At 35.0% G+C, this 26,629-nt stretch overlaps 1 protein-coding gene across 4 annotated transcripts in view; it reads left to right on the top strand.

Annotated features, from left to right (window-relative positions):
* Positions 1–19,476, top strand: part of METTL25 (methyltransferase like 25) — a 93,425-nt gene extending 73,949 nt beyond the window's left edge. For 2 of the 4 annotated variants that reach the window (XM_053584855.1, XM_053584858.1), the window contains exons 10-12: positions 16,829–16,903; positions 17,472–17,543; positions 19,240–19,476. In XM_053584855.1, the coding sequence (XP_053440830.1) occupies positions 16,829–16,903; positions 17,472–17,543; positions 19,240–19,332 (240 nt within the window). In that variant the 3' untranslated portion in view covers positions 19,333–19,476. The remainder of the gene's footprint in view (positions 1–16,828; positions 16,904–17,471; positions 17,544–19,239) is intronic. The other 2 variants (XM_053584857.1, XM_053584856.1) reach the window with 1 other exon arrangement.
* The last annotated feature ends 7,153 nt before the right edge of the window (positions 19,477–26,629 follow it).

Below are 26,629 nucleotides of genomic sequence, written 5' to 3'. Positions count from 1 at the left end.
TGTCTCAAAAAAAAAAAAAAAAGTGCCAATTCATACATCAAAATAAAATTAAAAAGTGAGACAACAGTACAAATGGGAATTATAAGTAAAGAGAATAGTTTTAATTTTGAAATATTTAGATATACAGCTTAGGACAACTACAATTATATAACTAATTAAAATTAAAAATCTGAAATTCAAAAAGCTATTGAATAGGATTAGTCTTAGAAAGTTGTAACATCATAGGATACCTAAGCTAATAATTAATGACATATTGTTGAAGGCAGAAAGGTAAACTTTCTAATAGTAATATGTATTCTAACTAATAGTAATATGTATTCTAACACTGTGAAAAAATAAACCATCAACATGAATCAAAGAGTCACTAACTAAAATATTAAATGAAACTTGAATTACTCTGGTATTTTGAGTTGGCTGTAAATTAAAACAAAGGATAAAATTTGGTGGTTAAAAAAATGAAATGGATCTAGGTGACAGTCACACTTATAACCCTGACTCAAGAATTACAAAAGCCATCCATGTAACCAAAAACATTCGTAACCCCCATAATATTTTAAAACTTTAAAAGTAGAAACATATCTATAAAACTATAAATAGATATCAATAAAGACATTAAAATATATGTAAAAAAGAAACTAAATGGATTTCCTGGAAAAGATTTACAGATAAAATTAAGGTATATCAAAGCTAAAAAGCATTATTATTTTTTGTACCCATTATTCATTCAATTTCCAGTTGCTTTATTACTTAAAGCAATTGAACTAGCAGTAATCTGTCTCCTCCTCCCCTATAAAATAGATAAAGGTTTTGGCTCGGCGCCTGTGGTTCAGCAGCTGGGGTGCCAGCCACATACACCGGAGCTGGCGGGTTCAAACCCAGCCCAGGCCTGCCAAACAACAATGACATCTACAACCAAAAAAAATAGCCGGGCATTCTGGCCGGCACCTGTAGTCTCAGCTACTTGGGAGGCTGAGGCAAGAGAATTGCTTAAGCCCAGGAGTTTGAGGTTGCTGTGAGCTGTGACACCATGGCACTCTACCGAGGGTGACATAGTGAGACTCTATCTCAAAAAAATGGGTATAAGGTTTAGGAAGGATTACATTAGGTAATATACATAAAGCTCTTAACACAGTGTTTGTACATAGTAAATGCTAAGTATATAATGCTACTTTTTATTATTTAATTCCTGTGTATATACTACTAATAGTAAAACAGTTGGTATGATTCTTACAAATACTTTTACTTACTAAAAGGAAGACTCCTAGTTTTGCATAAACAAATGAGAATAGGCATGATTATAATAGTCATTTTATTTCTGAGTTTTAAAAAAAAGTTTTTAATACCCCAAACTGATCTTCCTTTCTATTGGCCTTAATTAGTGTAAACTTTTAGTGCATAACTCATTTCATGTCTTCCATTTAATGTCAAAAACACAAGCATAAGCATTATTTTCAAAAGCTATGGTTTTAATTAAACTAGAAATGTATTATCCTCTGCCAAAAAATAAACAATAAAAATCCAGAAAGAAGATTATTTATCCTTTCCTCTGACTTTGTCTTTCCAGGTTTGTCTTTAATAATAACCACAGTAAATGTTTCTTAACATACTTATTAGTATATAACCTAATAGAATATTAGTTTGTTTATTGAATATTTATGATGCAATAGATATTATGCTAAGGACATCACAACATTACCTCATTGACTTTTTTTTTTTTTTTTTTCAGTTTTTGGCCGGGGCTGGGCTTGAACCTGCCACCTCCGGCATATGGGGCTGGCACCCTACTCCTTTGAGCCACAGGTGCTTCCCTCTCATTGACTTTTTACAAAAATATTTTGTGGTAGATATTTTCCAGTCTAGCATATTAAAACTTAGAAATCACCAATCAGTCTTAACAAGTGAAAACTAATAAAGAAACAACTCTCCTTAAATCTGTAAAGGAAATAAGGTCATGGGGCAAATTGTTGACCCTGAAGTTAAAAGGCAGAAAGGTAAATAACAGAGAATCACAACATACAGGAAGCAAAATCTATGAGCAGAAACCTCCACAGGAACCAGTGTTAGGGTAGGAAACCTTGAACTGTAATTGACAAATTATTAAAGGCTCATTGTAGACAACTTTGAGGATTAAAAACTACAAAGAGAAACAGTCATACGGGGGTTCTCACAGTTTCATGAGTTTTACCTTCATGAGCTCAACCTAGTTCTAGAGATTGTTGGAGAAAAATCCTCCTATGATGTCAACAAGGGGAGGGGAAAACTAACCATTATGAACAAGGTCTACCCTCAGGAGAAAGTATTTAATCAGAGCCTAAGCTGCTAGGGTTTTATAAGAGCCTAACCACCCTGGGACAAGGAAATAGCCAACCGTAACTTTCCATGTGAGAGAAGGACAAGCGCCAACTGTAGCCTACTCTAGCCATCTTGTCCTACCCAAGAAAGGGTAATAATACTGAGAAGCACTGGTGAAGTTTCTAGTTCAGAGGTACAGGCTCACCACACCCATTTTTCCCTCTTTCCACACCCTGCTTAAAGAGCTATTTATGCAGTTGCTTAAACCAAGTACTATTAAGGCTATTAAGAAAAAATCATAAACTATACTAAGAAGCAAAAAGCATAGTTTGAAGAGACAGGAACAGCATCAAAACAAAATTGAAATGTGGCAAGGATGTTGGAACTGTCAGACCAGAAGTTTAAAGCAGTGATGGTAAAGTTTCAAATGTTTAAGGTAGACAACATGCAAGAAGTTGACAATATAAGAAGAATTGAAATTCCAAAAAATAATCAAGAAATAAATGGTAGAGTTGAAAAGTACTGCCATAGAAATAAAGAACAAGTTCAAGGCCCTTATTAGTAGACTGGACACCACGGAGGAAAGAATCTCTGAATTTAATCAATAGAAAATTTGAAAAACAAAACAGAAAGAGAAGCAAGACTGGTGGGGGTTGTCCAGGGACTGTAGGACAACTACAAAAGGTATAGACTATACATAATGGGATTAATGGAAGAAATACTTGATTAATAATGACAGATTTTTTTTTTATAATGTCAGACACTAAACCACAAATCAAGGAAGCTCAGAGAGCACCAAGCAGGATAAATTAAAAAAAAAAAAAAATACACGTAAGAAGATAATATAAATAAGATTGATATAAAAAAGTCAATCACTTCCCTATATACCAGCAATGAACAAGTAGCATTTGATGTTAAAAACACAATGGTATTAAAAAAAAAAATAAAAAAATAAAACACAATGGTATTTACATTAGCATCCCCTCCAAAATGAAATACTTATGTTTAAATCTAATAAAATATGTACAAAATCCATATGAGGAAGACTATAAAACTCTGATAAATGAAATCAAGAAGGAATAAATAGATGGGAAGGTAGACATTACATGTTTTTGGATGAGAAAATTCAATATTGTTAAAATACCAGATCTTCCCTAATTTATCTGTAGATTTTTTAAAATCCTGTTCAGAATCTCAGGAAGTTATTTTATGGATACTAACAAATTAATGCTAAAGTTTATATAAAGAGCAAAAGATTCTAAAAAGGCAGTAAGACATTTAAAGAGAACAAAATTGGAGTACTGACCCCACCTGAGTTTCATATTTTCTATAACATAAAGCTCCAATAATCAAGACAGGTTGTATTGGTGAAATAATAGACAAGTAGACCCATGGAATAGAAAAGAGAACTCAGAAACACACCCACATAAATACAGGCAACTGAACTTTGACAAAGTAACAAATGGAATAGAGTCTTTCCAGCAAATAATCCTGGAACAACTGGACATCTACACTCAAAAAAATGAATCTAGTCACAGACTCTACATTTTTTACAAAACTTAACTTGAATTATAGACCTAAATGTAAAATGCAAAACTATAAAATATAAAATTTCTAGAAAATAAAATAGGAAAAAACCTATGTGACTTTGGGTGTGGTAATGACTTTTTAGATACAACATCAAGCCACAAAACATGAAAGGAACAATTTGTAAATAGTACTTCATTAAAATTTGAAACTTCTGCTTTCTAAAAGACACTATCAAGAGAATGGGAAGACAAGCCACAGACTAGGAGAACGTATTAGTAAAAGATATGTCTGGTAAAGGACTATATTTTAAGTATACAAAGAATTTTTAAAACTCAATGATAATAAAGCAAATGATCTGATTAACAAGTAGGCTACAAAGGCTTTAATATATGCCTCACCAAAGAATACACATATAGGTAAATGGTAAATAAGTATATGAAAAGATGTTCCTTGGCATATATCATAAGGGAAATGCAAAATATAAACAATGAGATACCACTTCACATTTATTAGAATGACCAAGTCCAGACTCACAACAGATGTTGGCAAAGGTGTACATCAATAGGAATTCTGATTCATTCCTGATGGAAGTACAAAATGGTACAAACATTTTGAAAGTTAGTTTAGTGGTTTATTAACAAAATGGAACATGCTCATCACTCTTGTTTTGTGAAAGGGCTGTGCGATGAAAAGTGACTCCCTAAAGCTCTAGAAGTGGAAAAACCAAAGAATGAGGTGCATAAATCTAGTTGATCAGTGAAAGGCAACAAAATGGTAGATTTACTGGGGAACATACAGAAGCATGGTCTTGGGCAGCACCAAGACAGACAGCTCTCCACACTGTTACCTCCCAGACCCAGAGAAAGGGTGCCCGTGCTTCCAAAGGAATGTGCAAGATGATTAAAGTTGACTCCTCAGGTAAAGGCAAGGATAATGTGTGTGTTACAGCATAAGATTTGTCTAAGTGCAGGATTAGTGGCGAGTATGTTTTTATGCTAATATCAAAGTTGTCTTTGTTTACACAAGGAACAGTAAAATAAAGTAAAAATCTTAGAGGCAATCCTGGACTGGGTTTAATCAGAAATCAACACTGTAGATTAGCATCCAATATAGAGTGACTTTAACCTCCACGCATAAGATCCAGCAATCATAGCTCCATAGTTTTATCTAAAGGATTAAAAAATGTATGTCCATGCAAATACCTGTATGACGATGTTTATAGCAGCAAATATACATACCATGATGTCCTTCAGTAGATGAATGACTAGATATATCATACCTAGTTACACTCATACAATGAGATATTACTCACAGCATTGAAAACAAATGAGCTGCCAAGCCATGAAAAGACATGCGGGATCCTTAAATGCCTATTACTAAATGAAAGAATCTGTCCGAAAAGCTGCATGCTGTGTGATTCTAACTATATGCATTCTGGAAAGGGCAAAACTGTGGGAGAAGTAAAAACAATTAGTGGTTCCAAGGGTTGGTGGGGAAGAAAGGGATGAAAAGGCAGAGCACAAGGGATTTTTAAGGTGGCAAAAGTATTCTGAATATTATATCCAGTACAATACTGGATATATGTTATACCTTTGTCCAAACCCATAAATTATATATTACCAAGAGTGAATCCTAAAGTAAACTATGGTCTTTGGGTGGTCATGACATGTCAGTGTAGGTTCATCATTTGTGACAAATACACCCCTCTGGTGGAAGGCATTATTAATAATAATGAGGGAAGCTATGCAGGTGTCAGGGTGGGTTATGCAGAAAGTGTACTTTCTGCTCAGTTTTGCTGTGAACCTAAAACTGTTTCTAAAAATTATAGTCTATTTAAGAAAAGAAAGTACTATGGTAGGTTCTATCTTTATTTCTGATCTAATGATCTAGGAAGAATCTCAGAATAAAGCAAGTCATTTTTCCTGTTCAAAGGCCTACCAAATGATAAAGCTAAAACTTGAACACAGACTCAACTAACGTCAAAATCTTAACCCTTAACTACCACTAGTGAAATTAAAAACAAAAGAAAAAAAGACTATAGATATGTAGCACCGTGCAAAGAGAAAGTCTTAAGTGATTGCTTCTATTAAATATAAATAGTGATCTTGAGGGTAGATACCCAGGAAAAGTAAAATCTAAAAAAAAACAAAGGCTTAACAGAGAAGCCCAAGGACACTCCAGCCTTTAAGAATGTGTAAAACTTCTGGGTAGATGCCCAGTAATGGGATTGCAGGATCAAATGGGAGGTCTAGCTTGAGTGCTTTGAGATTTCTCCATACTTCCTTCCAGAAAGGTTGTACTAGCTTGCAGTCCCACCAGCAGTGTAAAAGTGTTCCCTTCTCTCCACATCCATGCCAGCATCTGCAGTTTTGAGAGTTTGTGATGTGGGCCATTCTCACTGGGGTTAGATGATATCTCAGGGTTGTTTTGATTTGCATTTCTCTAATATATAAGAGATGATGAACATTTTTTCATGTGTTTGTTAGCCATTCGTCTGTCATCTTTAGAGAAGGTTCTATTCATGTCTCTTGCCCATTGATATATGGGATTGTTGGCTTTTTTCATGTGGATTAATTTGAGTTCTCTGTAGATTCTAGTTATCAAGCTTTTGTCTGATTGAAAATATGCAAATATCCTTTCCCATTGTGTAGGTTGTCTCTTTGCTTTGGTTATTGTCTCCTTAGCTGTACAGAAGCTTTTCAGTTTAATGAAGTCCCATTTGTTTATTTTTGTTGTTGTTGCAATTGCCATGGCAGTCTTCTTCATGAAGTCTTTCCCCAGGCCAATATCTTCCAGTGTTTTTCCTATGCTTTCTTTGATCCTTTTATCATAAGGACACTTGTACTAGACTGTTTATTGCAGCTCAATTTACAATCGTCAAAATGTGGAAACAGCCTAAATGTCCACCAACCCAGGAATGGATTAACAAGCTGTGGTATATGTATACCATGGAATACTATTCAGCCATTAAAAAAAATGGAGACTTTACATCCTTCGTATTAACCTGGATGGAAGTGGAAGACATTATTCTTAGTAAAGCATCACCAGAATGGAGAAGCATGAATCCTAGGTACTCAATTTTGATATGAGGACAATTAATGACAATTAAGGTTATGTGGGGGGAAGCAGAAAGAGGGACGGAGGGAGGGGAGTGGGGCCTTGGTGTGTGTCACACTTTATGGGGGCAAGACATGATTGCAAGAGGGACTTTACCTAACAATTGCAATGAGTGTAACCAGGCTTATTGTACCCTCAATGAATCCCCAACAATAAAAAAAAAAAAAGTACTACCTTTAAAAAAAAATAATAATTTGTAAAACTTAGCTTCCTAGGTCCTTAGCTTCCTAGGTCCTTGAAACTAACGCTTGCTGCTCGCTTCTGCTTCTGTAAACCCTGCACATGATTTGACACCTCCAAAGAAAACTAATATGGTAATGCCTTTGTCTGTCTACTTGTGAGTCCAATAAAAGAACAGGTACAGACCATTTTGGATTCTAGTCTGCCATGGTTCCACCGGCTAAAATAAAACCCTTTCCTCGTCTATCTCTGGTGTTCAGGTGACTCTTTTTCTCCACTGGGCCTAGATTCCTGCAATAATATTAGTGCCCCGTGGTTTTTCTCAAAATACTATTTGAGCTCATTTAAAAAAAAAAAAAGTGTTGAATAAAGTGGATTACAAAAAAAAAAGGATCAGGGCTTAGCACCTGTAGCTCAGTGAAGTAGGGCACTGGCCACATATACCAAAAGCTGGTGGGTTCTAGCTCAACCTGGGCCTGCTAAACTACAATGTATCTGCAACCAAAAAATAGCCAGGCATTGTGGCAGGTGCCTGTAGCCCCAGCTACTCGGGAGGCTGAGGCAAGAGAATCACTTAAAGCCCAAGAATTTGAGGTTGCTGTGAGCTGTGATGCCACAACACTATACCCAGGGCAACATAGTGAGACTCTGTCTAAATAAATAAATATAGGATCAGGAAAGCTGACCAAGCTGGAAGAAATTGGGGGAGGAGACTACTGAAAACATGATAACATGTGAAAAAGGATTTATGGTGAAAAGAAGCAAGTAAGTGCATGTGTTTTGGGGTGTTTTTTAACAAATATTTATATTTGTAATTGGATATGTGGTGAATGCATTGATGTATTTGTGATTTTTATAAGTATATCTCTTCACATTCAAAACTATGTAAGCAAGTGAATTGCTTAAAAAAATCTCTTAGGATGCTCTAGATAAGTTCTTAGTTACAAGAAATCATGTTAAACATGTGGAAGTAAACAGAACATTCCCAGACAAATTATTATTCCAAAGGAAACTAGAGCTGCATAAGTAAGTGGCTTATACACAGTTTAAGGGATTAATCCATTAATCCTATCGTCTGTTATGAAAGACAGCCTTAGACATTTCTCTTAGAGACTAGTTTCCCAACCTCAGCAGTGTTGTTGTCTGGATAGTTCTTTGTTGTGAGGGGCCATCCTTTGCATCCTGGGACGTTCAGCAGCATCTCTGGCCTCTACCCACTAGATGTCAGCAGTAGCACTTCAGTGCTAGCAATCTAAAAAAGAAAAAGAAAAAGAAAGTCTCGAGACTTTGCCAAAATAATTCTCATTAAGAACCACTTCTTCGAGCATTTGTCTTCTTAGTGATTCCATATGCAGTCATCTAACATTCCCATCATAAACCCCATATTTCTTAAAAAGTGCCATTTTACATGTTATACCAGGAAGTGTGGGGAAGGAGAAGGGAATCCAATTCCTTGCAGACACTTGTTAGATGATAATAATATGAAGTTCTTTGCCCTCAAGAAACTCACATACTAATTAAGAATAGAGAGAATCTCTGTTATTTGACTTCCTATCAAAAGCCAGGTTGAGAAATTTGATATTTGAAAGTGATTTTTTTTTTTAAAGTATAGGCTGTCCCCAGGTTACAACAATTTAGCTTCTGTAGGTTTGTTCTTAAGTTGAATTTGTATATAACCCAGAACCAGTACATTTATTATTACCTATAATAACCTCAATTCATAAGTGCAAGTCGTACATTAGTCAGATGTTTGTGACTCGGGGACTACCTGTACAACAAACCCTAAGTTCTGGCTTGTTCCAGAGAGTCGATTTTACACGTTGTATCTCTCTAACTATTAATAACTCTTCCATTTCATTGTTCAAATTGCCCCAGTTTGGATGAAAATTATATAGTCTTCTTACTTTTAAGAAGTATGCTATCGCCTGTGGCTCAGTGAGTAGGGCGCCGGCCCCATATGCCGAGGGTGGCGGGTTCAAACCCAGCCCCAGCCAAACTGCAACCAAAAAATAGCCGGGCATTGTGGCGGGCGCCTGTAATCCCAGCTGCTTGGGAGGCTGAGGCAAGAGAATCGCGTAGGCCCAAGAATTGGAGGTTGCTGTAAGCCGTGTGACGCCACAGCACTCTACCCCGGGGCGGTACAGTGAGACTCTGTCTCTACAAAAAAAAAAAAAAAAGAAAAAGAAGTATGCTATCCATGCACAATTGTAGATATTTAGGCCTCATTTCTTTTCTTTTTTTTTTTTTTCGAGACAGAGTCTCATTTTGTCACCCTCAGTAGAATGCCCTGGAATCACAGTTCATAGCAACCTCTAACTCTTGGGCTTAGGCGATTCTTTTGCCTCAACCTCCCAAGTAGCTGGGACTACAGGCTCTTGCCACAACGCCCGGCTATTTTTTTGTGTTGCAATTTGGCCGGGGCTGCGTTCAAACCTGCCACCCTCAGTATATGGGGCCAGCGCCCTACTCACTGAGCCACAGGCACTGCCTTCAGGCCTCATTTCTATATCAAATCACATTAATAAAGAACAATACTTCTGTGTTTACACCCTTAGACCTACCATAGTCCATCCCTATAGGGGTGCATTATCAGAACTATGATTACTGTGTTTCCTACAAAGGAAGGAAGGTGTTACTTGACTTTTTGATTGTAAGAAATAGATTTGTTCAGATTTTTTTCAATAATTGGTAAGAGACTATTCCAGAAATACATATATAGTACTTATAAGAAAGACTGGAATCTGTCATTTTCAAAAGAACACAGAAAAGAGATGTGTAGCCTAGTTTCATCAGAATGTAGTTTGGTAACTGGAAGCAGGCTTCAAAACAGCAATAGTACAAAGGTATATTTACAAACTATATATAGCCCTGTTGTAAGCCACAAAAACTCTAGTAAGATGAGGAGGACAAGTGGCTTCAGGAAGACCTTTGTCCATTAGTTGCATCCTGTGACTCTTCCCCCAAGCAATGATTGGGCCACGACACATTAAAATAGGGCTTGTCATTTGGGGGCATTCTGAGTCAACCTAATTTATACAAGGATATTTCTGAACATTCAACTAAGACATTATTAAGAAGGCTTTATGTTAACTGAGTCATCCTATATAGCAAGCTACATGATAAAATTCTGGTCACTTTTTCATCTCTTTGGATGATCTCCTCCAAAGAACATTCAATTTATTTCATTTTTGCCTAACCTATCAGGAGGCTCAAAGTTAAATGTATGCTTGATTCTAGCAGCTGTCCTTAACTAAGTTATTTTGATATCATGTTCTTCTCTGTTCAGTTATATACCCTTGAAAATGTATTTCACTTTAATTACTATTACTACTGATACATTTGTATGCCTCGTATTATAAGCTGCTCAAATTTTTCTTAAAAATGAGCATAGTAAGTTTCAATAATTTATGATTATATGGATTTAGAACAAACATTTGAAAAAAAGTTATACTTCTTTCAGATTATGATCAAAAAGTATGCCAAGGTTATGTGCAAAGCTTAAACCTTATAATATTTAGTGATAAGTGCACAAAAGATAAAAGGATATTCCCATTAAGCAATAGAAAAGTCTGATGTAATGTAAGTCTAATTCTATATAAGAACAGCCCCATTACCTATAAAAATTACCGTTATTCTCCCAGCTAACCATAGGGAAGAATTAGATACACAACTGTCTCCCTGACAACCAGTAGCTCTAGGGACTAGTAGAAGATATTATCACTGAAAGAACAAATAAAAGGAAGACACATTATACTTTTTATTTTTTTATTGAAGGAAGAAAAATAAGAGCTGCTTAATTGTCTTAGTAATATTGCTGAAAATATGTGAGAAAACATTAATTTCAGTGTCACTTTATTTTAGATTATTAGACTTCCTGAAATACACAAACTCTGAAAATGTGTTAATTCAAAGGAAAATGTGCAATAATTATATGATGTATTAATACTCATTTGTAGAATAAATAGCACCTGAATGTAACATTTATATGTATTTTTTGCTGTACTAGCTGGTTCCAAGTTTTTTCCATTAGGAGAATAGAAAATATGAGAACTTTATACATGTTTCTTAATTGCTTGTTAAAAAAACCCTCTGTTTTATTGCCCATAAACTTCAACCTTAGGAAGAATAGTTAAATGCAAAATTTCATTATTTCTAAAAGAAATAAATATACTTTTGTTCTGTGTACTCCACAAGAGCACAGGTACACTGATCTTTGTGCTCTATCCACCTAAGCTTCCTCTATCAACCTAAGAATATTGGAATCTCTTCAGCCTCTTGTCACTGGCTTTGTCTTCCCTGGGTCCATTGAGAGGATCAGCTAATTGCCTCACCTTCATATCTTCCTACTTTAATTCTTAAGCCAATTATACTCTAGCCAGGAAGATTCTGTCCCACCATCTAGTGGTGAGAACTAAGTCAACTGCTAACACATCTGATAATGTGATGTGCAGAGGAACTGTAAACAACAGTCTATCTCTCATGCATTCATCCAACCAACTTCCCATAAAGTTACATTGTGGTCCATTTTGCCTATCTGGACCCCTGTATCTGTTTAAAAAACAAATTGAAGGAATAAATAAATAAAGGAGAAGAGACAAATTAACCACAGAAAAAAATTTCAAGTACTTTATGTAGCTTTTCTACCCCGGAGGAGATGGAGCCTAACTCTCCACTCCGTAAGTGTGCACCGCACATGGTGACTTTCTTCCAAAAAGTATAGTATAAGAATGGGAGGGGGAGAACTTTCCAGTGAAGGACCCCAACAAACACTATCAGCCAGGTAATGAGGTTAATGTCAAAAATGTCAAAAACTCATGTTGATAGAATGTACTCTTGATATAATTTGAGGTACATGATACTCTACCCTGTGATCTCTCTTTCAAAAACCATACCCCCAATGTATTCATGAGAAAAATATTTGAAAAATCTATATGGGGGAATACTCTACAAAATATCTGATCAGTACTCCCTTAAAACTGTCAAAGTCATCATAAATAAGGCAAGTCTGAGACACTGTCAAAGTCAAGAGGGCTAAGTGCAATCTGGAATCCTGGATGGGATTCTCGAACTAAAAAACATGAGAACTATAGTTAATGGTAATTTATCAATAACAGTTCATTAAGGTGGCTGGGTGGCTCATGCTACTAATCCCAATGCTTTGGGAGGCTGAGGCATAAAGGTATCTTGAGGTTTAAGATCAGCTAGAGTGAGACCCCACCTCTATAAAAATAAATTTTAAATTATCTGGACATGGCTCAGCGTCCATAGCACAGTGGTTATGGCACCAGCCACATACACTGAGGCCGGCGGGTTCGAATCTGGCCCGGGCCAGCTAAACAACAATTACAACAACAAAAACAAAATAGCCAGGCGACACGGCAGCAGGTGCCTGTAGTCCCAGCTTCTTGGGAAGCTGAGGCAAGAGAATTGCTGAAGCCCAAGAGTTAGAGGTTGCTGTGAGCTGTGATGCCACAGCACTCTACCAAGGGTGACATAGTGAGACTCTGTCTCAAAAAAAAAAAAAAAGTGATCTGGACGTGGTAGCATGTACCAGTAATCCTGGCTACTATGGAGGCTAAGATAGAAGGATCTCTTGAGTCAGAGTTCAAGGTTACAGTAAAGTATGATCACAGCACTGCACTCCAGCCTGGGTGATAAAGTGAGACCCTATCTAAATAAATAAACAAACATAAGATGTTAATAATAGGAGAAATGGGTATGGGTGTATGAAAATTCTCTGTATTATCTTCAACATTTCCTTAAAACTGTGCTAAAATGTTTATTTAAAAAAAAATAATGTGAGAGGAGAATACTTACTAAACCTTTCTTTTGTGCCCAGCACTGTGCTAAAAGCTTTTTTTGTGTTATCTCATTGAATACTAAGGATGGCCCTACGCATAACAAAATGAATGATGTTTTTCTTGTTTTATAGGTGAGGAAATTGATTACATGGATTTCTTTAGGCCAGAATCTAGGTAACTGGGGAAGAAGGCTCTAAATTCCATGCTTCTGTCTGTCATAATTATATACTTTACTAAGAGACACTGAAAATGTTGTTTTGGCATTTTTCCTAAACTTGAAATCATTGGGCAAACAATTCTATGAGGAAAAATAAAAAGAAAATTCATACTTATCAGTAGACAAAATAAATGTATTTCTAAAACAGATTGAAGAACTGATATTTGAAATAAAGGCAGATGAAATTCAAGGAATTATTGAAGAGTTGAAAAAGAGGTGCTTATGTCTAGAACTTTAACTCTTGAAATTCTTGGAGATAGAATGAAATTGGTCAAGTGTATGAAACATGTTGGGTGGTAAAACATGTAACAAACACATGGACTATATTAGAGTTAAAATAACTGTAAACAAATTACAAGGAAAAGTAAAATGTTTTGCATGATTTTTTTTCTATTTCTCACTCCATTTTGTCTTAGGACTGGATATCTCCCTGAACATGACACACAGCCCACTAAGTCAGGGCCTTATTTACACAGTTTAATTCAGACTAACTAGTCTTTTTATCTGGATTGGAGTCTCTAGGGGTCAGGCAGGGGGTAGTAATGCAATTCATGATCAGTACTCCCAGCTGCTACTCACTGTATACTTTCAACTTACACATTTTCATATATGTCCTTGCTAAATACTATCTATGCCAGGCAGTGCCTCAATTAAAAAGATGCCTTTCTTGTCTCCTGGAAGTTGGCCCTACCTAGGATTTCATTGGCTTTAACACTCACAAATGCCATCTATAAATGAGACCATGAATATATCTATCATAAAGATTGATGTTATGGTTTTAGGAGTGTCTTCATCTTGAAACTTCCTTATAATTTCTATGTTCCAATCTAATGAGACTGGTTTTTGAGTATTTGATTTAGTAAGTTAATTAAAACGTTGACTCCTGAGGCACTCAGTGTTTTCACTTAAAAACATATGATTAGAGGGCTGGGCAAAGTGGCCAATGCCTATAATCTTAGCATTTGGGGAGGCTGGTGTAGGAGGATTGATTGGACCAATAGTTCAAGACCACCCAAGGCAACATCACAAGACTCTGTCTCTACAAAAAATTTTTAAAATTACCTAAATGTGGTGGCACATGCCCGTAGTCCCAGCTTCTTAAGAGGCTGAATGAAATGGATCAATTGAGCCTAGGATTTTGAGGCTGCAATGAACTATGATCATGCCATTTAACTCCAGTGTGGGTGACAAAGTTAGCCCCTGTCTCAAAAAAAAATTAAGTAAATAAATAAAATAATATTCTCTGTGCTCTGAAGGTAAGAGCAAAGTTTTAAAATGTGAGAAGTCCATTCCTCTGGAGCTCCCTCAAACTACAGTCATTCTTGGGTATCCAGAAGGAATTGGTTCCATGACTCTGCAGATACAAAAGTCCATAAATCGTCAAACTCCTTGTATAAAATGATGTAGTCTTTGCACATAATCTATCATATTTTCCTGTGTACTTTAAATCATCTCTAGATACATAGTAATACCTAATACAATGAAAATGCTATAGAAATAGTTGATTTTTATTTGTATTGTTTTTTATTGTTGTATTTTTATTCTTTATAGTGCTTTTCCCATTATTTTCAATTTGTGTTTGGTTGAGTCCCTGGATGCAGAACTCATAGATATAGAACCCACAGATACAGAGGGCTGACTGTATACATTTTATTCACTAAACTTTTGGTATAAAAACAAGGCCATTATTTTGTTTGTTTTGTTTTGCTTTTTGCACACAGGTTTGCATATATGGTTTCACTCTTAGAGTTCTACCTTTGAGTTTTTTGCATCAAGCAGAATTATAATGCATAATCTATAATATTCTTAACCATCTTTGGTTCACTTAAAGCAACAAACTTTTATTATTTTTAATAGAAGACTAAAAGATAGTGTTTCTAATTTCCCTTCCAGAATTACTCAAAAGCTAGAAATAAAATGAGAAACAGAAACACAAATTCCTTTTTCGACAAAATCAGAAGATATTTTAAGTCTCTAACCATGTACATTTTGAAATACAATGAAGGTAAAAAGAAAAAAAAAAAAAAAGAAAGAAAAAAGAATGCAGAAAGATTCCAAGAGGAAATGCCCAGCGTTCTAGATCTCAAATGATACCAACAGAACACAGTTCTCTACACTGGCATATTCTGAGGAGCAAAATCAAAAATCTCCAGTTTAGAACAAACATAACTGATAACCAGGATGGTGCTTCCCAGTTCAGTGCAATGGAGAACAGAGTATGGATAACCCAGGAAATCACAGTGAAAAAACACATTTATAGGAGGCAGGAAGGGAAGTACAATCCTATGAGTTCTGCCTTGTCCTGCAACTACTGATCTTAGGCTGGAAGGAGAGAAGAAGATTAAAGGCTATCGTTCACACACATACACAAATTTTTATGAGATGAGAGTTTTTGCTGTCTTGAAGTACAAAACTGGGTCCACTCCAGTATATTAGACTGCAGCAGTTTGGTCTAGAAGATACTCATTTGTTTCAAAAATGAGCAAAATTTTAAGTAAGGTGGAGTGTGCTCCGTCTGCATGTCTTTTGTTTGTTTTCTGGAAGGGTTCATAAGATACTGGGTGAGACAAATCCTTACTTTCCTGTTACCCTTTTGTACTTCTTAAATTCGAAAGAGACTTTATTATTGCATTAATAAAAAGAATAGGAGCTTTGAAAAAAATAAATTCATTTAGACATTTAAAAAGAAGTACAATTTTAGATTTTTGACTGTTTGTAACCCAGTCCTTCATTGGTTTTGACTGTATGTAATTGGTAGCAATTTCTTCTGGTGACTTTGCTCTATAAGGTCTTTCACAAAGGCATTCGATTTATAGAAACAACTTTTCTTTTTGCCTTCATATGTCATTGGTTATGTAATATTTATTTATACCACAGGTTGAGTATCTCTTATCTGAAATGATTGAGACCAGAAATATTTCAGAGTTTAGATTTTTTCAGATTTTGAAGTATTTGTATTATAACTATACTTAGTGGTTGAGCATCCCTAATCTAAAAATCTGAAAACCAAAATGCTCCAGGGAGCATTTCCTTTGAGTGTCATGTTTTAGATTTTGGAACATTTTCAGATGGCAGGTTTTCAGATTGGGGATACTTAACCTGTATATCATTATAATAATGGAACTGGCATAACCAGTTTAGAAATAAATACAATTGACTCAGGAAGCATAAAGGTCATCTGGTGGGAGCAAAAGCATGCTAAGTTTTAGTTCAGCATACTGTGGGCATTCTTTTAGAGAAAAAACATGAAGTAACGTTTGTTGATGGATTTGTTAAATGGATGTTAAATAGATGCCATTATTGTGTTCCCGTTGCCTTTGAATTCTTCTCTAGGATATACAGTTTTAGATATAGTGTTTTAATTTTAGTAATAAAAGGTTTATTGAGCTCCTTCTATATCCCCTGCATGGTAGCAGTGCAAGTGAATAGTTTATCGCTAGTTGTTGAAATTAAACAGTATTAATAGGATAATGCTGGAGATTTAATTTATGATATGTAAATACAGATTTAAGTGAATTTTATGTCATATCCACTTGCTCCATATCTTATAGAAAGCTCTTCAGACACCTGAGGTTGTTCTGTCAAATTGATATCATGTTTATTTTACTTTGGGATACGTTTGATAAAGAATGTTTTTTAGCTATTGTTAAATTTCTTGTTTTTTTTTTTTGTTTTTTTTTTTATCTTGAAGCTGCCAGAAAAAATTATAATGAACTACTATGAGATGTATAAACCTCGAATGAATGAGCTGGAAGCTTTCAATATGGTAAATCTAAGAGTTAAGCATATTACCTTGGGTATGTTACTAGACTTGAATAGGATCCTATTAAATTTTATTGTGGGGCCAAACAATCTATGTTGTTTTTCTCTTACTGTAGAAAAACTGTTTTGGATCATTTCCTATTTCAGAACTATATTAGGTGTCAGTAATGTAATAAAGAAAACACATGGTAGATTTCTCTTAAAGTGTATTATAAATGCACAAATAGAAGCCTCAGAGTCCTTTGAACACACATTGGTCTCAATGCAGTTATTTCACAAGCATTCCTTTTAATGAATTTCATTCTTAGTACCCCTTTAAAAGCTTCCTGTCACATGTGATTGTTTGTTGGATTCTACCTCAAAGTGACTTAAAAAACATTCTTTTCCTATTATTATTAAAGAAAACCTTTTGATCTCTGCAGTATTCATTTTCTGAAGATGGACATGGGTATTAGAGATTTGGCCTATATAAACTTCTATAGATACATTCTCTTAAATGTTAAGTGTTAAAGAAATGAGCTAGTCTTTTTTTTGTTAAGTATCACTATCCTACCTTATTTTGTTCTTTTTAGTTGAAAGTTGTTCTGGCTCCTTGTATAGAGACATTGATTCTTCTAGATCGACTTTGCTACCTGAAAGAGCAGGTAAATTATATTATTTTAAATTCATAACAAATATCTTTACAGTAATATGGATCCACTTATATCTGGGATAAGGTTCTTTCACATAAAACTAGTAGGAAATTTTTATTCATAGTTTAAATATTCATCCCATCTCTTTTTAAGCATACAAACATATGTACAACACATGTTTTCAGCAAAGCTGCTTAATAAAATTTACGTTCTTTTAATTGCATTGTAATTATTATACATACGCAATGAACATGAACCACAATATATGACATTATATAGCTAAATTTATTGAGGCAAGACATTAAGATAATTGTATATACATTTCATTTGATAAGAATTGCCTTTTAAATCACTTTTGGATTTTTGGATTATACAGAATAAAAACTTCTTCCTGATCAATGAAGATTACTTTTGATTTTTCACAGTCTTACTTGTTTTATCTGTGTTTAATGGCAAATATATTGTCTTTGGGTAAATATCTTTTTTGCAGTTTTTCTTCTGAGCTGTGGTTAAAATAAAGTTTGATAAATGCTAAGCTATTTACATTCTATCCATTCATGGATTCACCTTAACATTTCCACTATAACCCCATATTTTAATAATTTTATTTTATATGAGGAACTTTACTTCTTTTCTTTTTCTTACTGTTTTATTTATTTATTTATTTATTTGAGACAAGAGTCTCACTTTGTTGCCCTTGATAGAGTATCATGGCGTCATAGTTCACAGCAACCTCAAACTCTTGAGCTCAAGAAATTCTCTTGCCTCAGCCTCCCAAGTAGCTGGGACTATAGGCGCCCGCCACAACACCTGGCTATTTTTTTAGAGATGAGGTCTTGCTCTGGCTCAGGCTGGTCTAGATACTGTGAGATCAGGCAATCTACTCACCTCAGCCTCTCAAGTGCTGAGATTACAGGTGTGAGCCACCATGCCCAGCCGGCTTCTTTTCATCTGGCTTCTTGGAACAAATGGGTTATAATAAATGTTTGCTCTGTTCTAATTTGTATTTCTATGAAGAAGGCAACTTTTAAATATTTAAATAATGATGTACTTTCCTGGAAAACTTTGGTTCCCAAGTACTTAAGTAACCTATTTTACTGGATACTCATTTCCCTTTTCAAAACAATTTTCATTGACCTAAGTTGAATACCAAACCAAAACAGTATGCACAAAGATGAAGAGGTGGTAATGAACCATAACCCTAACCCTATCACATAAATATTAATTTTTAATATTTTAAAGGATGTAAAAGTAATACATATTTATGATAGAAAATGTAAATAGAAGAATATAAAAGATATTAAAAGTCATCACACCTTTCAGCATTAACTGTTACATTTTCGGTATATTTTATGATGAATCTCTCAAATACATGTATGTTATACGTATATGTATGTGCACATTATATATATTGTAATTAAAATTAGAATGAAATTATAAATGCAGCTTTACATACAATTTGTTTTATTTCATTTAGAATTTTTCACTTCATTAAACATAAGCTTTCTATGTATTAATATATGTTTAATTATTTCCTCAGCATAAAATCTTAGCAGTAAAATTGTAAATGTTAATTTATTCAGTAAATAGTTTTTTTATATACTTTGGGTTTTATAAAATTTGTACATTATAATGTATAATCTGATTCATCTCTCCTTTTTATCTTCAACAAACAGTTGTATACCTAAATCGCTTAATTAATTTGCAGGAAGATATTGCATGGTCTGCACTGGTGAAGTTGTTTGATCCTGTGAAATCTCCCAGATGTTATGCTGTTATTGCTCTGAAGAAGCAGCAATGATTTCATTTGAGGCAAATTATTAGATATATCTGTGTGAGGGACCTATTGGTAAGATTGGTTTTCTAAACATTTGTGTCCTATCATAAAAATATTTTAAAATCATTTCTATATATTTTAAATAAACAATAAGATAATAGCTAACAAGAAGTCATAATCCATTTTTTTCATTGTCAAAATATACATTAAAAAATAAGAACCCATGAAAATGTTATTAAAGGATTGATCCACATTCCTGAGTTCGTATGTCAGTAGGACATTGGAATCTGAGGTTTAATTCCCGTTCAATATTGGAGACTCTTTATATTTACTACATGTCACATTTTGACTTCTATTGACTTAAAAACAAATGAAGGGTACAGGTAGATGGTGCCAACAATCATTTAAATTTTCATTCACAGTTTGGAAAGGTGATTTCAAAGGTAAGTGGAATATGGAAAGGTAATTCCATATTACCTGGGTTAGGGGAGTATCTACATTTAAAATAAATAAATACTTAGGAACCAAGTCAGAAATGGAAAGATGCCTAATATAAAGGAAACTGTGTTTAATTGAAATTACATGGGGTAATACCGTATGCCCTTAAACATGCATCTTGTACCCATAAGATGAGATACTCACTTTAGGGATTCTTAGAGTTATTTACCATAATGGAGTAAAGTAATAGATTGGCACTTAATGGAATTATTATACTACACGCTCTGCAAAAAGCCAATCTGAGTAAAACAAGAGTGAATGGGAGAAAGCCAGCACCCTGACCACTGTAGAACAAGTTGGTTTCATTAGCAAACCTTGAGGAGATGAACAGCAGAGGTAAAGCTGCTCTGATGCTCAGCTAGAGAGACTAAAATTTTCCAAAGCAAAAATAACAAAAAACCTTTTTTTTTTTTTTTTTTTGTAGAGACAGAGTCTCACTTTAAGGCCCTTGGTAGAGTGCCATGGCCTCACACAGCTCACAGCAACCTCCAGCTCCTGGGCTTAAGCGATTCTCTTGCCTCAGCCTCCCGAGTAGCTGGGACTACAGGTGCCCGCCACAGCACCTGGCTATTTTTTTGTTGCAGTTTGGCCGGGGCTGGGTTTGAACCCGCCACCCTCGGCATATGGGGCCGGCGCCCTACTCACTGAGCCACAGGCGCCGCCCAACAAAAAACCTTTTTAAAAAAATTTTGGAGTCTATGCACAGATAAGAAGAATATTTTGCTTTGGATTGTAATGTAAATTGACTTTGCAGCCAAAACATATATAAATGATTAGATTTTTTATATGGCTAGTACAATGTAAATCAACTCATAGTCTGTGGTTCTTTTCTTCCTTTCTTCTAGCTTTCAATCACTGCTACTGGCCGCTACCCTGTTTCCCCAAAAATAAGACATCCTCCGAAAATAAGACCCACTTACGGGAAAGATAAGACGTACCCTGAAAATAAGACCTAGCGCATCTTGGGAGCACACCTTAAAATAAGACACTGTCTTATTTTCGGGGAAACAGGGTAAAACCCTTGAAAGTTGATGGAGACCCTTACACTAGATAAATCAGGTTCATAATGGAAGCTGCTCATCAGTGCTTCCCACTTACAGGAAAGATAAGACATCCCCTGAAAATAAGACCTAGCGCATCTTGGGAGCACACCTTAAAATAAGACACTGTCTTATTTTCGGGGAAACAGGGTAAAACCCTTGAAAGTTGATGGGAGACCCTTACACTAGATAAATCAGGTTCATAATGGAAGCTGCTCATCAGTGCTTCCGTTATGAACCTCATTTATCTATGAGTTGATTTGTCATGTTTCATACTGTTTGAGAATCCTCTCTGGTTTCTGTTTGTGTTTTGCATCATTTCTTGCTAAACTGCCTTTGTGTTTTGGCATGCTCTGCTTTCCTCATATCATGTGCTATGTAACTATCTCAGAAGAAGCAAAATACCTTTCTAATCTACTTTCTTTTCTTTCTTAATTTTAATTTCTATATAAAATTTTAAAATCCTTCTCTGGTATCCAGATGTTTATGTAATATTCATTTATCTCTATAATAAAGAAAAGCTTTACACATATAAAACACTATTTAGTATAGAGAAGTGAATTACCACTGTTTCTTCAACAAGAAAACTTTTTTTATTTATTCTGGCAGGTCTTTTTTTCTTTTTTCATTAAATCATACCTGTGTACATTAATGCAATCGTGGGTTACAATGTGCTGGTTTTATATACAATTTGAAATATTTTCATCAAACTGGTTAACATAGCCTTCATGGCATTTTATTAGATATTGTGTTAAGACATTTATATTCTACATTTAGTAAATTTCACGTGTACCCTTGTAAGATGCACCGTAGGTGTAGTCCCACCAATTACTCTTCCTTCACCCTTCCCCACCTGCCCTCCCTATCCCCTTTCCCCATATTCTTGGGCTATAATTGGTTTCATAGTAGGGCTGAGTACATTGGATACTTTTTCTTCCATTCTTGAGATACTTTGCTAAGAAGAATATGGTCCAGCTGCATCCATGTAAACATGAAAGAAGTAAGGTCTCCATCTTTTTTTAAGGCTGCATAACAAATACCACAATTTTAATCCATTCATGGATCAATGGGCACTTGGGCTTCTTCCATGACTTAGCAATTACAAGAAAACTTTATAGTGACTTCTCTATCTTCTAAACAATTGTCAGAAATTGTACTTATCAATGTTTTCCATTTATATTAATATTTAAATATATAACTCAAGCATTAAATATATAACTCTCAACATAAGAGAACCTATATTATCATACTGAGATAACATTTCAGTAGGAAGCAAATAAATACAAGATTTTATCAAGACTACAGCTTTAGCCAACAATCCCATATATCAATGGGCAAGAGACATGAATAGAACCTTATCTAAAGAAGACAGATGAATGGCTAACAAACATATGAAAAAATGCTTATCATCCCTATTTATTAGAGAAATACAAATTAAAACCACCCTGAGATACCATCTAACCCCAGTGAGAATGGCCCACATCACAAAATCTCAAAAATGCAGATGCTGGCCTGGATGTGGAGAGAAGGGAACACTTTTACACTGCTGGTGGGACTGCAAACTAGTACAACCTTTCTGGAAGGAAGTATGAAGAAACCTCAAAGAACTCAGGCTAGACCTCCCATTTGATCCTGCAATCCCATTACTGGGCATCTACCCAGAAGGAAAAAAAAAATCCTTTTATCATAAGGACACTTGCACTAGACTGTTTATTGCAGCTCAGTTTACAATCGCCAAAATGTGGAGATAGCCTAAATGCCCACCAACCCAGGAATGGATTAACAAGCTGTGGTATATGTGCACCAGGGAATACTATTCAGCCATTAAAAAAAATGGAGACTTTACATCTTTGTATTAACCTGGATGTAAGTGTAACACATTATTCTTAGTAAAGCATCACAAGAATGGAGAAGCATGAATCCTACGTACTCAATTTTGATATGAGGACAATTAAGGACACGGTGGGGGTGGGGGAAGGGGAGAGCAGAGAAAGAAAGAGGGAGGGGTGGAGAAAGGAAGAGCAGAGAGAGGGAAGGAGGGAGGGGAGTGGGGCCTTGGTGTGTGCCACACCATATGGGGGCAAGACACAATTGTAAGAGGGACTTTACCTAACAAATGCAATCAGTGTAACCTGGTTTCTTGTACCCTCAATGAATCCCCAACAATAAAAAAAAAAAAAAAAAAAGACTACAGCTTAATGCACATGAATCCAGGTACAGTGTTTGTGGACTCTCATCTCATAAGAGCTGCTTTTTGAGAACTAGTTTACAGTTTAGCTAAAGAATGCAGTATATTGGCATGAGCACCAATTCTAACAGTTAATCCGGTGAGCTAAAACAAGACCCTTAAGACATCTCAGAGCCTCATATGTAAGATGGGATTTCTTTTCAGATTCTTTTTATAAACGTTTATTGAATGCCTACCATTTGTCAGATTCTATCTAGGCATTGGCAATATGGAGACAAAAACAACATATACCCCTATCTTCCAAGAATTCACTGTCCAATGAGAAATATAAACAATTAAATTACTAATGCAGTAGTTACAGTAGTTAAGCTCAGAGTTGGGAAGCTCTGCATATAAAATTGTTCAGGATGTCTAAAGATCAATAGACAAGAGGAAGATGGACTCAGTAATATTAGTATCAGAGTTTAAATTCTTGTGAGTTAAATTGTGTTGTGTTTTAGGGTAAGTCACTTAATGTGCCTCATTTTTATCATCTGTAAAAAGAACCTAAGAATAGAACTATTCATAAGGTTATGAGGATTAAATGAATGAATGTGTGTTATTGAACTTCCTGAAATATCTCCAAAGAAACTGTTAATAAAGTGAGCTAAGCTTATTAGTATTTAGTGCAGTAGCACAGGACTTAGCTTTGACAGTCCTAACAGTGTCTCTGAAGGGGGTCAGGGGGGCGGAAGGATATTTGTAGGATTTGAAGATTAGAGCTCAAAGGTGGAAAATACACTGGGATTTGAAAAAGTTCATGACATAAGAGTTTAGTATTAGTATATATAGCAATGCAACAGTCTTGAAGCAAGTCTTGATAAGCACTATTGCTTGTTAAGTGAACTATTTGACAATGTGAGAAGATTGTTTTAGATTAAGTAATATCTGAATTTCACAAAACAGTCAGTGAAGTTATTTGTTGATGTATAGTCTTATCTTTCCTGAACAGTTTTCCTATGACACAAATCACATGGACACAGGTGATTTCATTTCTTGGACACAATACCTCAGCATGCTGACGAACATAGTTCCAGTTCTTAGTCTAAAGCACTTAATTCCTGATGCACAATGCATAATATAAAAGTAATTGTTGTGTTTGTTAAAAGTCGTGGAGGGACAGAAATGAGAGCTTAATCATAACACTGATTTTGTAGGACAAATGTGTTGTAAATTCTAATCAACATACAAACATTTTTAAGTTTCCCATTAAAGTTCTGGGAAATTTAAAAGTGGATTTCATTATTGGATGAAAAACATTGTTACATATAGTAGTTAGATTTCTTAGTAAATTTAATCAGTCATATCTGTTAGCTACTGTATTTATCTCAGTGGATTGCCTCATTTAGTTTGCAGATGTTTAGTCACTGGAAGACCTATTTTTAAAATTATACCATTTTTATTAGAATTTTCCAATACACAATCCAGCAATAAAGAGCTGACACATTTCAGCATAGAATAATGTAGCAAGTATTAAAATCTCATAGGAGGAGAAGCTTTTACTTACACTAAAACAGTAATGAGTGAACATGCTGAATTTTAGAAAAATAACATGCAAATTCCAGCCTATAAATCACCACTTTGCTTTCTATCTGGACAGTGTGGAATTTTGTGTGCATCTGCTAATCATGTTGAACTAACTGTTTGTGTATTCTGAGTTGGCTGCCCTTTCAGGGAAGAAATCAGTCTTCTAATACTGCTTCAGCTCCTTTAGGAAACAGGCTTGATCTAAATGGTGGTTTTGTATCAAGTATAAAATATAGTCAAGTAGGCCAGGCACGGTGGCTCACACCTGTAATCCTAGCACTCTGGGACACTGAGGCAGGTGGATAGCTTGAGCTCAGGAGTTTGAAACCAGCCTAAGCAAGAGCCAGACCATCTCTAAAAATAGCCTGGCATTTTGGCAGCACCTACAGGGACCTACAGTCCCAGCTACTTGGGAGGCTGAGGCAAGAGGATTGCTTGTGCCCAAGAGTTGAGGTTGCTGTGAGCTGTGATGCCATGGCACTCTACTGAGGGCAACAAAATGAGACTCTGTTTCAAAACAAACAAACAGCTGATGTAGCATGTTTCAAGGGAAAGAAAACAATTATGGATAGCATTTGCTTCTACAAATAATAATATTTCTGATATTCTATAGCATCAGATTATTTCTAATTTTAGTAGACAATATAATTCTGTGCAGCTAAACCTCTGTGAATAGAAGCCTAACAGATTTTAAATCATAAAAAAATTCACTTTATTTCCACTTAAACTAACTGAAAAAAACAGAACTGAAAATAAAATTTAGGCAAAGGAGAGTTCATTTTTAACATATAGGATGTTAAACATTTTTGGTATGTGTACAAACAATGCCTTTCAGGAGTCCACATTTATATTCATGTAACTAGTTTATACTAGGTGTAGGGAGTTCAGGAGGTCATTCCTTAACAGCAGGTTATACTATACTAAAGAATTACTTTTACAGATTTTTATGGGTCAAGATTTAGAATGTAAGAACCAAAAGATTTCACAAGATAAATTATTTCTTGGATAATTTTTCCCTCATTAGCAAATACTATTATTATCTTGCAGATAAAAATGTTTGACATTTTAAAATACTGTGTTTCATAATTTAGATCTCTAGCATAGTTTTTCTATCTGCTTTTGTTAGTGTGATCATTGGTAATGTGTTTTCATTCTAATATATTGGTTGTAAATTCTTGGAAAAGAAAGGATTTCATTAAAGTTGTTACCATTAATCGCATAGCTTCGAATTTTAAGATAATGAAACAAGGATATATCAACCAAAACTCTCATTACCTTTATTTTCTTATGAAAATTAAAACTAAATCTCATGAATCTTTAGTTGACATACATAAAGTGATAAGACAGAAATTAAGATGGTCATAGTAGCCCAGTTATGTTACGTTCCCTACATACTTAATGTATGTCCTAATTTTTAGATCCTAACCTCTCTACAAAATATGAATACATAAGAAGGAAAGGATAGCTTTTTATTGACCAAAACAGAAATGCTATCACAGAAGAACAGGAAACAGGAGACCAGAACACTGCAGCTTTTTAAAGAATACAATGTACATGATTTGGGGATCAGGTAAGACGTACACAAATTTAACAGAACTTGCAATAAACATCTTCAATGAGCTGGACATTGTGCTGGGTGGTTTTAAACATATCGCAATCCTCAGAGTTTGTTTAAACAACAGACTCATTTAGTAACATGCATTAGTGATATAGATCATTAAAATCAAAGCAGTAATAGATACCCAGCTAGAAAATAGTACTTTAGACTATTTCTTTCATTCTCTATTCACTCTAGGGATGTAATTATTTTCTTGAAAGCATAATGATTCGAATTGCTAAATACCTGCATATATATTTTCAATCTAGCTTTGTGGTTTCTAATCTTTGGTAGACTAAAGAATTAAGGACTAATAATATATTCAAAACAAACAAAAAAATGGAAATGTACTTTCTATAGAAATGTGTTCTTGGAGGTTGCTGTGAGCTGTGTGAGGCCACGGCACTCTACCGAGGGCCATAAAGTGAGACT

The sequence above is a fragment of the Nycticebus coucang genome, chromosome 3 (assembly GCF_027406575.1).
Source record: "Nycticebus coucang isolate mNycCou1 chromosome 3, mNycCou1.pri, whole genome shotgun sequence".
Lineage (NCBI taxonomy): Eukaryota > Metazoa > Chordata > Mammalia > Primates > Lorisidae > Nycticebus > Nycticebus coucang.
Note: the sequence above shows the minus strand (reverse complement) of the source record. Positions and strands in the feature narration are given on the sequence as shown.